General features: G+C 43.5%; 1 protein-coding gene across 2 annotated transcripts in view; it reads left to right on the top strand.

The window, feature by feature from the left end:
• TMEM220 (transmembrane protein 220) overlaps positions 1 to 14,905 on the top strand; it is a 20,212-nt gene extending 5,307 nt beyond the window's left edge. The window contains exons 2-7 of one of the 2 annotated variants that reach the window (XM_034789640.1): positions 2,564 to 2,593; positions 3,253 to 3,313; positions 3,395 to 3,445; positions 5,355 to 5,478; positions 7,424 to 7,483; positions 12,404 to 14,905. In XM_034789640.1, the coding sequence (XP_034645531.1) occupies positions 2,564 to 2,593; positions 3,253 to 3,313; positions 3,395 to 3,445; positions 5,355 to 5,478; positions 7,424 to 7,483; positions 12,404 to 12,536 (459 nt within the window). In that variant the 3' untranslated portion in view covers positions 12,537 to 14,905. The remainder of the gene's footprint in view (positions 1 to 2,563; positions 2,594 to 3,252; positions 3,314 to 3,394; positions 3,446 to 5,354; positions 5,479 to 7,423; positions 7,484 to 12,403) is intronic. The other variant, XM_034789641.1, reaches the window with a different exon arrangement.
• The last annotated feature ends 727 nt before the right edge of the window (positions 14,906 to 15,632 follow it).

Genomic DNA, 15,632 nt, shown 5'->3' with positions numbered 1-15,632 from the left:
CACAGCCAAAACCACAGGACCTCTGACTACATGCAGGTTTCAGAGTAACAGCCGTGTTAGTCTGTATCCGCAAAAAGAAGAACAGGAGTACTTGTGGCACCTTAGAGACTAACAAATTTAGCTTATGCTCTAATAAATTTGTTAGTCTCTAAGGTGCCACAAGTACTCCTGTTCTTCTTTTTGCGGATACAGACTAACACGGCTGTTACTCTGAAACCTGCATGTAGTCAGAGGTCCTGTGGTTTTGGCTGTGTAGTTAGTTGCTGCAGCCCATTGTGGCCAGATGTTGTGAGAATGTCATCAAGAAGTGATGTAGCTTTCATCTGTCATAAGAGAGAACCTTTGTCATGGCTTAACCCTGCCATCATACACTGCCAGTGTGGGGCTGTTCATGGTGGAGTGGGGCTTCCTGGGCCCCTCAAGGGGTTTAGTGGAAGTGTAGTTTTATAGGGGAGCAGTTCTCTTTGGGATTGTCATTCCCTTTAATTAGGTGGAGCAATTCATACGAGGAAAGTCAGATGAGAGGAAATTTATGTATATTCCAGTGATAAAATCAGAAGGAAAGAGGACAGTATTTTATCAAACCTGGCTATATGCAGGACTGAAGAGGGAACATAGGAAAATTGGTAATTAATAAATATTACATAAAGAAAAATAATTTAATGCTGGAGAAACCTACTGTTATTACAGCATAAAATGGGACTTGAAATAGACAAGGAAATTGAAAAGGAGGAAATACAGTTATTCAGGGACTGGAATCCACCACCATAGCCTGTGTGTACATAATGCAGGTTAAATCTAGACGGACTTTAATCAGATTGCCCAGGGTGGACAAAATAGATAAGTTACTTCGCTATACCTCAGCCAAGCCATAAGCAAGGCTCCATGGACTCTATGGCAAACTGGACCTACATTTTGCATCAGATTGTGTATTAAAGCTGAGGAGCTGGGCTAGGTAACAGGACTATGCACAACCACAGAGTCAGCCTGCTGCCCTATCTCCACCCATCCTACTCAACCTCCAACTGATGTGAGATGTGGAGAAGCATGCTGGAGAGGAGCTGGGTTTGCTGGATACCATAGGTGGTTTGTCGAAGCCCGGCTCTTCTCCATCCCACTTCTCCCAGTACAACAGAAATGGTTTAACCCATCCTCATGACTGACATGTACAGCTCCCCTGTGACATCGAGTTGGCTTTCCCAGTTCACCAGGCAGTAGAACCGTGGAGCACCCTTAATGTGCCAATGACTCCACGTATGGAGGGTGGAGATACGTGGCAGGATTTACTCCTGGAGGGATTCTGCACTAAAAATTAAAAATTTTGCACCAAAAAATTAAAAATTCTGCAGAATTCTGCACATTTTGTCAAAACAATGCAATATAATTACACTACTTTCAATTGTTTTGGTAATTTATTTAAACTATAATGTAGAAAAAAGTCACAATAACTATTCAGCAGTTCCTAAACACATGAAAGTTAAGTTACAAACACTTGGTAACTAATACCCTGCATTCCAGTTATAATCCGGGATTTTCATTTAAATTACATTATAGAACACCAAACAGCCCCCCCACCAAAAAAAAGTAAAATGGCATTTTAAATTGCTCAGACTTTCACACATGAAAAACATACAGTTTTGCTAATCATTGTCCTAGATCTGATTGGGTACTTTGGAAAGTGCTTGCTCCTGATTGTCCTGACATTTTATTGACTGTTTGGTAAATGTTTTATTTGCCATCAGTCTTTTTTTTTTTTTTTTAAATGGGTAAGTAAAATAAATCCTGAACTGTAATTGAACCCCATTGTGCCACTTTGGCACAAGAAAAAAGTGTGTGTGCACTGTGGCATTTGTGATGACTGGGCCTCCAAGCCAGAGGGACCTGAGAAAGTATGACTCTCAGGGGAGAGTTTCCTTAGGCAAATCTAGAAAATCTTTGACCAAAATATAATATTATGGAAAATTAAAAGTCTCTGAAGAGGTGATGTGTTTTACAGATGGAGCAATTGAGGCACAGAGAGGGGAAGTGACTTGCTCAAGGGCACCGTCACCCACCAAGTACAGTTGGGAACAGAGCCCAGGTCTCTTTATTTGCAAGATAGTACTGAATCCAAAGTACAATCTTCCTTGACTGAGTCCAAACTCCAGCTGGCTCAGATTGGCAGTTTTACCCTAGTGTTAGCATTGAAAGCTGCCCCCTGCTCTTATTCTTAGGTGTTATCAAGAAGAAACTGTCACACATAATTCTGTTTAAACTGGTGACAGTTGGCATAGTTGGGGAAAATGTGCTTCCCCTGCACAACAAAATTTTGATCTTTGGATTCTCTATTACGTGCATCCAGATGATGATAAGAGCAGTGCAGGGTGCCTATGCACACATGCTGGCTCTAACCAACTCTCCTCTCCAAAATAAGAGAAATCTGAACCAGGAGGATCCTTTTAATAGAGTACTTTTTATTCTTGATTGAACTGGGAGGACAAATACAGGTTTGAGAATCCTAACACTAGGTGAAAGCCTGTAAGATCTTGTCTGAGTGCTCATTCTGACCTCTTTGTTATTCCAGATAAATGACCCTGATGCAGGACTGTGGATAGTGAGTATGACTACAGACTTTCCTAGCTGCTGAAGAATCTGGAGCATTTTATAGGAGAGAATCCTAAATTCGCCTTTGTTGAACTTCTGCCCTCTTTTCTGTTACAACCCCCTTCTGAAAGGTTTACAACAGCTCTTCTAGCTTTGGCCTGACCTGTGGCGCACAAGTTCACAACATGTGGGTGACTTCAAACCATCTGATTGGGTTCTGTAATTCTGCCTGGAGCAAGTAAACCTGAAGCCTGCTTTGGATGAGCTTTAAATCCTCATCCTTGATAAAATAAGCAGATTTTTAAAATGACACCTTTTGGGACCATCATCTTCCTTCTGAATAGTGCCCTGGGTGTGGGGAGGCGGTGGACAGGTTACTCAAGTTTCATTAACTGCATGGTACTTCCAGGGTTTTTTATTCCACTTTGCTTACCCCCACCCCCGGCCATCTTTGTCTAGGGCAGGCACCAACTATCTCTTCTCCTACTTCCCTGGGGCTCATACCTCCTGACCTGAGTACCTCGGGGCTCCACATCACCTCTCTGTATTGTAATCGCTCCAGATCATCTGCTCTGCTGCATTGTGTAAATGATTTGGATGGGATGTGGCTGCTTCTCTGTGCTCTGCCTTCTCATGCTACAGAGTGGACTTGCAATGTCTCACTAACAGGTGGTCTACGTTGTACCTGCTGTCCTTACACTGCTTGTTGGCCTTAATCCATCAATTACAGGTATGATATTGGCATTCTAAATGGACTCGCTGGTCAGATCTTCACACCAAAGAGATTGGTTTTAATTTTTTGTCGTGGTAGGATGCAAACCCAGGGCTGCATGGAAGTGTGCTCAGCTGTCCACGACTGCAGGTAGTGAGGTGCCCATTCGCAGGAGTGATGGTGACTGCTTTCCTGTTTGCAGGTGGACGTCCTGGAAATGTATTTAGTCTATTGTCTCTGCATAAATTCCTCACTCCGACACATCCTTATTACTGCACCCATGCTGCAACAGTCTGGTTCTAGTACAGAATGGTGATCTATTGGGCTGAGCATGAGATTGGGAGACAGAAACTTCCATGTTTTAGTTTTTGGCTCTGCCACTCCCATTGGCAAGTCACTGAACTTCTCTCTGTTTCCCCAGCTGTAAAATTGGCATCATTCTTACCTGTCTTCTAGGAGGGCTGAGGGTTAATGTCTGTACAGTGTTCTGAAGAGATAAAAGTATAATTACCAAATACTGTGATTACCACACAAGGTGCACATACAGCAGTGTTGTATTCTTAGTGGTTATAATATGGCATGGTAGGAGTTCTAAGATTGTATAGTCACTGGGGAATGTTATCTGCTGGCTGAGACTGGTGCGGCTGTATTTACAGGGACCCTGTAAGGCCAAATTTGGCCCAGAAAATAAAAGTAAGATTTATACAATCTAAGATCACTAGCAGTGTTTCCTTGATTTTTTTTCTCTCATTGGAAAGAATTTTGAAAAATTATTTTCTGTATGCTAAATGACAACCCTATACACTGAATGAGTATTATTTTGAATTAAGGAAAATTCCAACAAAAACAAAGTAAAGCCTCCATGAGAGGGCACAGTGTCTCTTCTGTAACATGCTGCATCAACTCTGCTTCCTAAAATGCTGGCTTTGTTAAATAAAAGTGTAACAGTCACTGCTCATAAATAAACCTTGCTCTGCAGCATTTGCAACCTCAACATTGCAGCATTTTGCTAGTGCGTGTGAGCCTGAAAATGAAATTGAAAGTCTATTTTCAGGGCCCAAACTGAGATAAATGCCAAATGTAAACAAACAGGAGTGTTGGAAAGGGAAATAATTTTTCCAGATTCTTTGGGTTTAGATAGCCTAAAGTTTCTTTTCAGCATACTTGTACATTTTAAGGACATTTGTTTTTCCTAATTATTTTTATCTTGATATTGCCAAATCAGTAAGAAGCATTTCACATCAGGGCTGTGAAACGCCCTGAGCTGCAGCCAGTTCAACAGAACCATCAGCCTTCTATGTAGACGTATTGCAAAGTAAAAAAAGTCATACACAGCTCTCTTCTATACTGGGAGCCTGTAATGAGGGTTCAGCCCTGAAGAGATTTTGTTTGTTAAGCCTTTTGGTTTTCCATTTGTTGACTTGTTGTTATAGAGGTCAGCCAGAGAACCATTTATTATTCACTTACCTCTGCCTCCCATAGCCTTCCAGTATGGACCTGTAAGCCACAAGAGCCTGTGTCCGGGCCCCTTCTAATCTTTCCTGGAATATTTTCCTTGCTTGAGACAGGGACAGCTCATGCCCTAGAATTTTGGGGAGCACCCTGATGTCACTGCCAAGAGCCTGATAGTGGGCATAGGGTGTCAGGAAGTCATGCTCCTTGCTATGTGGAGGCTTCAGTTTGTAATTCTCCATGGCCTTTTCTGAAGCCATCGAACAGTGGAGCATGTTTCTGTTTCCTAGGGAGGATCTGTGATGGTCTTCATAGCTGTGGAGCTGCCAAGGAGATGTTTCCCAGGAACTCAGAATCTGAAATCCACCCAGAGCTTGCATTTGTCAACAGTATTTCTAGACCAGAATTCCTTCACCATTCCAAACACCTGGATATATAAAAGAGCAAGTCCTGCCTAGTATTGCAGCAGATGCTCCTGCATCCCTCCTTCCTAGTGCTTGTCGAAGGGTCCATTTTCACACAGCTTCTTTACAGTCTGGAAGACTTGGGATGTACTTCATGTAGTATGTTCATACACATTTAGTAGCTCCAGTCTGTTCTTCCCCAGATAATGTTGTCTGGAGGAGCCTGTCGGATCTGCATTCTGCTGCTTGTTTAGTTGGGACCATTGCCTTGGGGTGCTCTTTGTTCGCTTATGCAAAAAGTAACATCTTGCATGAAGAGGAAGGAAGGTGAGTAATGCATCTGTTCTGTCCTAATCCATACAGCCCATGCATGAAGCAGATTGTCCTTCTGGCAGCTCACTCCCAGGCATACCAAGCTTCAGTTTTTGGTTGCTGTAGTGAGTGAGTTGGCCCTAAAAAGAAGGGAGTCAGGCTAGTAAGGAACTCAGCCTGGGGGTTGCTAGTCCAGCAGTATGTTGGACAAACCGTTGAAGAAGGGGCCAGTGAGCACAGGTTGCAGCTTGGCTGAATCCCCTGTTCTCTTTGCTTTGGTCAGTCACAGATGGGGATAGGGTAGGGGTCGGTTCTGGCTTTCAAAACTCGCAAGACTGGCACTGTGCACCTTGGAAGTCCCCTGTGTTCTGACTCCAGAGCTTTAGAGGCGGGAATTGGGTAAGTTTTCATTATTGTGTTCAGGGTGGATTGATGTAAATAAAGTGATTTAAATCATCAGTTTTGATAAACTTTTCCATTTGCACTTCAGTTATTTGCTGAAGAAAGGTGCACTTTCATTGGTTGATATAACCATTACAACGTGTTGATTTACAACTAAATAGAGCCTTTACACTAGATTTGGTACATCTCTTTGCTACCTGAGAGGGTGCACTATAACTATATACATTTATGTAAACAATTATATAGCTTAATATTTTCAAATTCTTATTAACCATACATTTTAGTATGTCAGAAAAGGGCAAATGATATATTACTTATTTACTAGATAGTTAAACAAATCATGAGCAAAAAGTTAACTTCATTAGGATGGTAACAGGAATTTAATTAAACACATACAACAGCATATGAAATGTATTTTTTATTAAAACAAACCTAAATGTTTTGGATAAATAAACTTCCCATATCAAAACATGCTTCACATTCACAACTAAACGATTTATTAAACAAAGGGATTAACTGTGATCCGTGAATTAAATGGATTATTTCAGGTCAGCCCGGGAAAGTTTTACACAAGCATATTTGAAAAGTGACTGGAACTTAAATTCCTCCTCTCACCTAAGTCTCTTGAAAGTGAGAGAGTCTCCTAAATCACTTAGGCTGAACTATTGTGCCATATTTATAAAGCTTGACCTCAAAAGTTAGACTCGGGGCAAAACATCTTTCTCTATATAGAAAAGAAGCCTTTAATTCATAGAGGCTCATGGACTCAGTATATTTATTGTTTATTTAAATGTTCAAATATATAAGTAGTTTAGGCCTTAGCATATTTTGTATTAAATTCAGATTTCATTTTAAACTGGTTTATTTTTAATAAGAAAAAAAAATTATAATTTAAATAACAAAATAGAAAACGTTAAAAAAAATTCGAAAAAAAAATCAATTTGTATCCCCTGAATTTTGTTTGGATGGTACCATGTACTTGCTTGTCTGGGCTGGAATACTGTCAAGCTGTTGGAGACTTGATGGCACAATCCCCACTGCTGTCAAGCCTGGGGGAAAAGGGGTTGAAAGTGAAGGAGGCAAACTCCCACTAGGCAGAGACTCAGATATTCCTTTGTGTGTTTGAGTAAGCAAGGTGCTTGCTTGTGTACAAGTTAAAAGTGATGGTGTCTTATGTTGCTGTTTAAATGGACACCCTGAGGTGCAGTTTACAGGTTTATCTGTATTTCTGTAAAAATTTTGGTTCAACGGCCGTGGTGTGAGTTTGTACATATTCAGCTATCATATCATTCTATTTAGAATTAAAAGGAGTCTAATAGAAAACAGAAGCAGAAATCTCTGCAGATTCTGTAAATTGGTTGTGTGCATGTGGAGTGAGGGGTAGGAATTTCATTCAGATTTCTGTTAGCTCAGATCCTGCTTTAGTAGTAAATCTACTTCCCCTTAGGGGAAGCTTGCATGCCTACCCTTCTCTGCAGAGAATTTGTCCTTTGTGTAAGCAAATACTTGTGCACATTGTATTCTGATTTTTTTTCATTTATTTATTTATTTTGTATAGAGAGTTGTTTGGTCTGGTGATTATTACAATATGGATGAATCTTTGCCGCAATTCAGCAAAGTAAGTCTTTAAGCTATTTGTATATTCGTGGTTAGTGATAGTAAAAGGGTATATACTACAGCTAGCCATTTCCTATCCATAGGTGATTTTGGCTGTGTGCTGCCTTGCTGCATATTATTGTCTAAATCCTGCTCAGACTTTGGCACAGCACCATGTTCATTTGGGTTTCTGGAAGGACAAGGTCTGCTGGTCATAAGCAGCGTAAAGCAAAAGGGAAGAAGGGTGAGGCAAGCCTTGTCCTTCGGACAACTTGAAGGAAACCTTGTGCTCCTCTTGCAGAATCTGAAGATGGGGATGTTTCTTCATAAAAAGAGACTGTATGTCTTGTATACAGGTACCATAGTGTTATAGTGGGTGCAGGCAGTAACTGCAAAAACCAAGGTGGCAAAAGTGTTTCCATTAGAACATTGTTTACATGATCCCAGAACTTTTTGATAAGTGAAGTTAAGCCAAAATGGTCTGAGGTTTTTTTTAATTCCCAAGGTGATTTTTTTTTGTTTTGTTTTGAAAATGAGCAAATGTTGTTCAGCTGTTGTTATATGAAGATCAATCCCCCCCCCCCCAATTCTGACCACCAGTTTTTCCAAATAGGCAATTCAAAAATAAATGAATAAAAATAATTCTATAAGTCTTATGGGACCATGTGACTGCTTCTGAGTAGAGAGGACTCATGTGAGCAAGACTCTTCAGTACTGGGCTCTTGAAATGTCAAAAACCTTGTCGAGGAGCGTGTACCCCTGATAGGTTGGAAAAATACTGTTTTGATTATTTGTACAGCATTTTGACAGTTTAATTGTATAAATTTCATATAAACTTTATTTCAATTAGCACATGAAAATGCTGCTCTCCAGGTACACACTTAAAATGCGTCTTGGACCACAACTGTAGCCATGCACAGCTTTGCCCAGCAGCTACAGGGCACTTGTCAGCCTGTGGCTTATTGGTTCCTGCTCCCTATATAAGTGTGCAGTTTGGTAAAGATTTTGATAGGTACTAGAGCAGGGGTGGGCAATACGTTACGTAAGGGGGCCGTTCCACGAATTTTGGTAAGTCGTCCCGGGCCGCACATTGCTACTATATTAACGGAGGAGGTGCAAGGTCTGAGTGCAGGAGAGAGCTCCGGGCTGATGCAGAGAGTTGGGGTGCAGGAGAGGGTGAGAGGTGTGCGCTCTGGGAGGGAGTTTGGTGCAGGAGGGGGCTCTGAGGTGGGGCAGGGGATTGGGGTGCAGGAGGGGCAGCAGGGTCTGTGCGGGAGTTTGGGTGCAGGAGGGGGTTCTGACCTGGGGTTGAGGTGGTGGTGGTGGGGAGGGTGAGAGTGCGAGGTGAAGATTCTGGCTGGGAGGCGCTTACCACAGGCGGCGCAGCAGGGCTTAGGCAGGCTGTCTGCCTGCCTGCTGTGGCTGGCTGCTGCTGGCACATCTCTGCGCACCCCTTGGAGGGAAGGGGGCAGCGGGTTTCCATGTGCTTCCTGCACCTGCAAGCACTGCCCCCACAGCTCCTGGGAGTTGTGAGGACAGGGCGGGGGCAGTGCGCAGAGCCACCTCCTTTTCTCCCCCAGCCCTCTCCGCCAGGGGCACGCAGAGACTTGCCAGCAGCAGCCGGGCATTTCTGGCAGCAGCATGGAGTTACGGCAGGCAGGCAGCCTGGCTGAGCGCCCCGCTGTGCCGTGGGACTTTTAGCGGCCCAGACTTAGAGATTGCGAGGGGGCAGAGGAGGCCAGACAGAAATGTTAGACTGTCTGGATCTGGCCCACAGGCCGTATTTTGCCCATCCCTGTACTAGAGATAACATGGCCTCTGGCCATGTAACTGAGAAATGTCCATTTGTTGTTTTCTGTTTAAAAAACAAATGAACAAAACAAAAACAAGTGTAGGGAATTAACCTCAAAAGACCATGTAAATGCACTTTTTTACTTTAAATTGTAAACCCTTTGCAAAAGTTGCTGTAGAAACCTGAACAGTAACTTGGTTGAAGTGCACGTGCCATTTTGTCTGTCCCCCTCTCACTCAGTGTGTTTTCTTGTTTAATATGTTTTTTGTTAAACGTTTCTAATAAAATGCAGTAGGGTTGAGTTGGTAGCTAGATAGCACAGTGATTAGTGCTTTATGCTGAGGTAGGTGTCATTGCTATGGAAACCTTCACTTCTGTATCCCCTAACTTTATTTCAATTGTGTTACCTTACTGTTGTATTAATGTTTTTTCCTTTTAATGTCACTATAATTTGATCTGCCTATCCCATTGCGCAGAGCCTCTTTGCTGGACCTCAGCATGTGCTTCAGCACCTCCACACAGTGGCATTTGCTGTATGGCAGCCTTCACTGGGAATTAGGGTGACCAGATGTCCCGATTTTATAAGGGCAGGCCCGATATTCGGGGCTTTGTCTTATACAGGTGCCTATTAATCTCCACCCCTGTCCTGATTTTTCACACTTGCTATCTGTCACCCTACTAGGAATATCCTTTGTTGTTTAGGTTGCCAGCCCACATCCTTGGAGTGGAGTGCTGTCTGATTGTTTCCTTGAGGTGGGATGCACATAGCAGCCAGATGCAGGCAGCAATTCCTGTGTTACCTACTCTGAGTCCCTGCTGAGTGAGAGAGTTCCTGGTGGAGCAAGGAGAGTGCTTAGTAGCTGGCCCAGTGCAGCCAGCCTCCCACTCCGCACACTAGTAATGGGGCATAACGTATGTAAGAAAGGACCCTAATGAGGAGTGGGCCGACTCCGGTGCCATCAGCATAAGCAGATTCTCTGCAGCCTGCAGTCATCTTAAGAGGAGAGGAAGACAGAGCCTGGGAGGGAGATGACAAAATTGTGCTGGGCATTAACCCAGCATCAAAGCAAAGACCTCAGTGTTTGGAAAAACTGTACCAGCTCTGACTTTTAAGATGGGGTTGAAAAATGAACAGCTACTCAATGAGCATTGCTAGACTCCAGAGCAGTCTGCAACATGCTGCAGTTCCTGCTCCTTCTCTGAGCGCCTCAAGGGCAGTATTTGTACCCTAGAGCAGTGACTCTCAACCTTTCCAGACTACTGTACCCCTTTCAGGAGCCTGATTTGTCTTGTGTACCCCAAGTTTCACCTCACTTAAAAACTACTTGTTTACAAAATCAGACAAAAAAGTACAGAAGTGTCACAGCACACTAGTACTGAAAAATTGATTACTTTCTCCTTTTTATCATATAATTATAAAATAAATACATTGAAATATAAATATTGTACTTACATTTCAGTGTATAGTTAGTATATAGAGCAGTATAAACAAGTCATTGTATGAAATTTTAGTTTGTACTGACTTTGCTAGTGCTTTTTATGTAGCCTGTGGTAAAATTAGGCAGATATCTAGATGAGTTGATGTACCCCCTGGCAGACCTATGTGTACCCCCAGGTGTACATGTATCCCTGGTTGAGAACCACTGCTCTAAAAAGAGTGGTGTGTGATGCCCAGTAGGGGCTCTGTCTTGTGCTCTGTCCCACTAATACTGCTCTCATCCATCAGAAAGCCTTAAGAGCTAAGGGCAGGTCTTCACTTCGGGGGAGTCAATTTAAGATACGCAAATTCAGCTACACGAATAGCGTAGCTGAATTCGACCTATCGGAGCTGACTTACTGTGAGGACGGCGGCAAAATCGACCTCCGCGACTCCCCGTCGACGGCGCTTACTCCCACCTCCGCTGGTGGAGTAAGAGCGTCGATTCGGGGATTGATTGTCGCGTCCCGACGAGATGCGATAATTTGATCCCCGAGAGATCGATTTCTACCCGCCGATTCAGGTGGGTAGTGTAGACTTAGCCTAAGGGCTTTCCATTAGAACTAAAGAGAAAAGATCCAGGAACCCTACAGAGATGTTATCTCTAGAGAGCAGTACCTGTGTGCCATGCACTGCAAGGAAATAGTTTCTGTAATAGGCCAGGAGCCAGTGTTTAAAGGAAAGTAGCAATAGAGACTATCCATGTGCTTTGTTATTTGTCTAGAGAAGAGTTAAATGGCACAGTGTGTTACTACATAAGCTTTTCTGATGAGCTCAAATCAAATCAAATCCAGACTCAGCACAAGTGTGGTGATCTCTATCCACACCACAAAATCTCAGCGCAGTTCCTCAAATCAAGGAAGGCATAGACCTAGCGTAGTAAAGGGTGCAAAGAGTATGCCTGCCGTTAGGGCATGCCATTTGACCTCACTTTAAGGACTAAAATATACCCTTATTTCAAAAAGAAACAAACACAAAAATACTCTTAACTCAGTCTTTGTTCCTTGTGGAAGTCAATTCCCCCATCAGTAAAGATGCAGCAGTGGAGGTGCAGCATGTATGTTTGCCTCATTTACACCAGGTCACTAAGAATTATACTTTGGTACATGCCCAGTGAAAATATAGTCTGGGGAATCTGCATGTGTAAACTGAAAAAAAAGTAGTACTCCCAAACTATCAGTCTAGGAAAATCTGGCTGCTTTCTGCCTCTGGGTTGAAATCCCTGCCTTTCTTCCTTCCATTGCTCTGACACTGCCTGGATTCTTACTTGCTGAACAGAGGTCTAGTTCTGTGCTGCTGCTGCAGGAAGGGAGTCTTTGATGTCCATCCCTAAAAGTTGAAGGGAATGTAGCCACATGAACTTGGGACAGCTGAGCAGGTTGGGAAGGAGCAGAGAAGGGGAACAAGTGGGCAGGCTCCTGGATAGGTGCTGCTGCCTGCTCCGTTCTCCGGTCACAGTAAAGGCAGGGTTTGGGAGCAGGCACAAAAGCTTCAAAGAAGCCACCTATAGCAGCAGCGGCCAGGGAGATTTTGTGGCACGCTGATTGCAGCTCATCAGCACTGCTTTTCTCCAGGCTCCTCAGTGTGATGAGGAATCTCACCTCAAGCCCAGGCCCCTCTGTTGCTAGCTGGGTTTGATCTGAAATAACACCATTGTCTTTTGTTCTTTCTAGAAATCCTTTGGGTGGAATTCGTCTGATGGTTGCAATTTCTCTCTCTCTCTTCCCCTTTGTAACATGGCTTTACATTTACATGAACTCAGAGATGCGATCATCCTGGCCAACTCACTGCAAAACTGTGATTTAACCAGAAAGGAACAAACACACACAATAAATATTCTAACAGCTGTTTGCCTTCAGCTTTCGGTTCTCAGTTGAAAACTGGTATCAGAACAACAGGAACTGCAGCTATGGACCAAGAGCACTTTGCTGCCTCAAACAGCGCAGTTTGAGATTTGTTATCATTATTATCCAGCCATCCTCTTTCCATGGACCAACCTGTGGCTTTCAAACTGTGTCCTTCATGTAATGATAATACCACAGCCCCTGTATAACTGTCTCCTCCACAATGTACCACAATGAACAGGAACAGGGGCAGACTAGATCCCAGTAAATATGTGCCCTTAGTGTGGATGAGCAATTGTACAGCAGCATCTGCTAGGAACTCCTAGAAAGGACAGAAGCATTCAAATGTGATCCTCTCCTCCCTCAGGGCCTGCAGGTGAGCAGCCATACTCTTATGGACAGTGATATCAATGGCTGCTGAGAGATCTGAAACAACTAGCAGGGATAGCTATTCTCTCTGTTTAGTCAATGAGAATAGCTCAGTCTCCGTCATGCCTAGGCTGAAAGTGGACACAGAATTCAAGGTTTTTGGATAACTGCAGAGTTGCTTCTCAGCTGAATCACAAATTTAGAAATCTTCTCCACAAAGTATTAAAGGTGTCAAGTATGTCTGTGGTCTTTGTTACTGACTCATGGGCCAGCTAAGACATGGGACTATGGGAAGGATTGACAGGTACTATGGTCCAGTGGCGAGGACACCAGCCTAGGAGTCAGAGGCCTGCATTCTATTCCCAACTCCACCACTGACCTCCTGTGTGATCTTAACCAAGTCATTACCCCAAGCTGTTCTTTGATTTCCCTTCCTGCCCTTTGTCTGCTTTGTCTATTACGGAGGCACCAATTCCAGTTTCATAGTTAAGGTTAAGTTTGGTTTTGTACTAAAAGCAGGGATTCAGCCTCCGTGTATGAAAAATAGACTGTCATCTTCAAGCTTAATATTTGCCATTTGAATATATAATTAATTTTCTGAGCATTTACAAGTAATTGTTAGAGTTAAAATTAAATGGGTATTTTTAGAAATTTAGCATCATATGCGAAGATATTTTTTTGTCCCTATTGATGTTATTAATGGAATAACAGACTTTTTGTGCATAAGCTTTTAAGGAGGTTGACTACATTTGGAGAAATATTTTAAGGCTATTGGTCACTTTTTGCTGTTCTTCATAATTGAATGTTCAGCAGTGCTGATAAATGTTTTACCAAATTCCATGAAGTCCTACTGTCTTTTAAAATGGTTGCCATCTCATGTTGTTTTCAATGGGACTGAGAGCAGAAGCTGCCCTCAGGAAATATGGCACTGCCACTGCTCCTCACAGCTTCCTCTCTGCCTCCCAAAAGCCTGCATACCATCTTCCCTGAGCTCTGTTTTGATTCATTCTCACTGGGAACAATGGGAGGCAGTCACCATTTTGAAAGAGGACATCCTAACTGAAGGCAATGTTTGCCCTCCGTCCTACTGAGAATAACGGGAGATGATGGCTATTTTGAAAAAAAGGGCAACTCTTTGTGAGTTTCTCTGAAGGAGAAGACTTCAGGTCTCACTCTCTACTGACAAACTTTCAGCTGTGAAAAATAATGGCAAACGATCATTAATCCAAAATATTTTGTTTGAGGGGCAGCCTCTTCTCCTGTTTGCAGCTCTCTTTGCCGTTTGGATATGTTTTCCTGTGCATTTGCTCCCCTCCTTTAATTTTGGAGTTGTCTGCAAATTTGAGCATAGTTTAATTTTCAGTAAATAGTCACTCAACAAAGGAGGACACAAGTCAGTTGTGCAGAGGTTGGGGGAGAGGGAAGAAATACTTTTTAGTTGGTCATGAAGCCCTAAGAGGGTCCTGGTTTTGGCTAGTCTTAGCAGGAAGTCACTGCCTGAAGACTGACATTCTGTCCCAGCTCTGGTACAGTTCCCCCTGCTGGATACTCACCAGGCTGCTGTTTGGGTCCTAATGGGGAACCATGTGCTCTTAAGCTTCCCTTGGTCTGGGAAGGATCCAGCAAGGTTTGTCTCTGAGTCTTTGGCCCCTCGGGCATGCTTAGTGGGCCCAGACTCTACCTATTGCCCCTTTAGATAAGTGGAGCTGGTGGTCCAGCTGACCCAGCTCCACATCCTGGCTGGTTCTGACCCCACAATACACACGATAACCTCAGCAAACCTTTTCCCAGTGCTCCAAACTTGTGGGCAGTCTGGTTTACAGTGTCTCTCTCCAGGGCTATGTGATAATTGATGCACATAACACACAGGCTTTGCAAAGGTTTAACACAAATACTCTTTAGATACCCCAAGAAATGTACAGATTTAGACAAAAAAAATAAAACACTTCTATGCCCTTGTCATTGTGGAGTCACAGGGTCTGGTCTGTGTCCCAGCCTGTAACAGGTCTCCTGGGAGTGACTCCTTTAGTGGGCTGGGCCCCAAGGGTGCATGCAGTCCACAGGCTTTGTAGGTTCCAAGACTGGGCTGTTGGCACCAGCAATCCCTGTCTCTCCATGGCTCCCTGCAGCAAATCCAGCCCAGTCAGACTCATGTGGGAGAGTTGTACTGTCCCTTTCATGGTGCAGGGCTGTCAGTGAGTATTACAGCAACACAGGCAGCCTTTGCAAAACAAGGTACTATTTATTAGTCACCCGGCAACAGAATCTGAAAATCCTTAGTCAGCACAGAGAAATACAGGTTAAAGCATAGTTCATGCTAATTACCCCAGAGCTCAGCCAAGCTGTTGTGAACGCATGTGCAAGCTCTCATGCACTTTCTCTCACCTTCTTAGTTCCCAGGTGTCTATCCCTTCCTCCAGAAACCAACGCTTTATCTCCCTATCTCACATCTTCCAGTCCTTTGATCTCGAGCTGGGGTCTTTGCTCAGTTTCACTGCTGAGAGGCAGGAAAATCCATCTCCCTCTGGGTTGTTGGTTTGTAGGTTTGTCAATGTGCTGGAGACTGGGTTTGGCCTGGGCTTCTCAGATTTTCCACTGACATGGAGTTGGCCTTGGCCAGTCCTTTTTAGTAATCCATTCAGGCTCAGACAACTGTGATATCCCTCCAATGGTGCTTCCATGTGCATAG

The sequence above is a fragment of the Trachemys scripta genome, chromosome 14 (assembly GCF_013100865.1).
Source record: "Trachemys scripta elegans isolate TJP31775 chromosome 14, CAS_Tse_1.0, whole genome shotgun sequence".
NCBI classification, from domain to species: domain Eukaryota; kingdom Metazoa; phylum Chordata; order Testudines; family Emydidae; genus Trachemys; species Trachemys scripta.
Note: the sequence above shows the minus strand (reverse complement) of the source record. Positions and strands in the feature narration are given on the sequence as shown.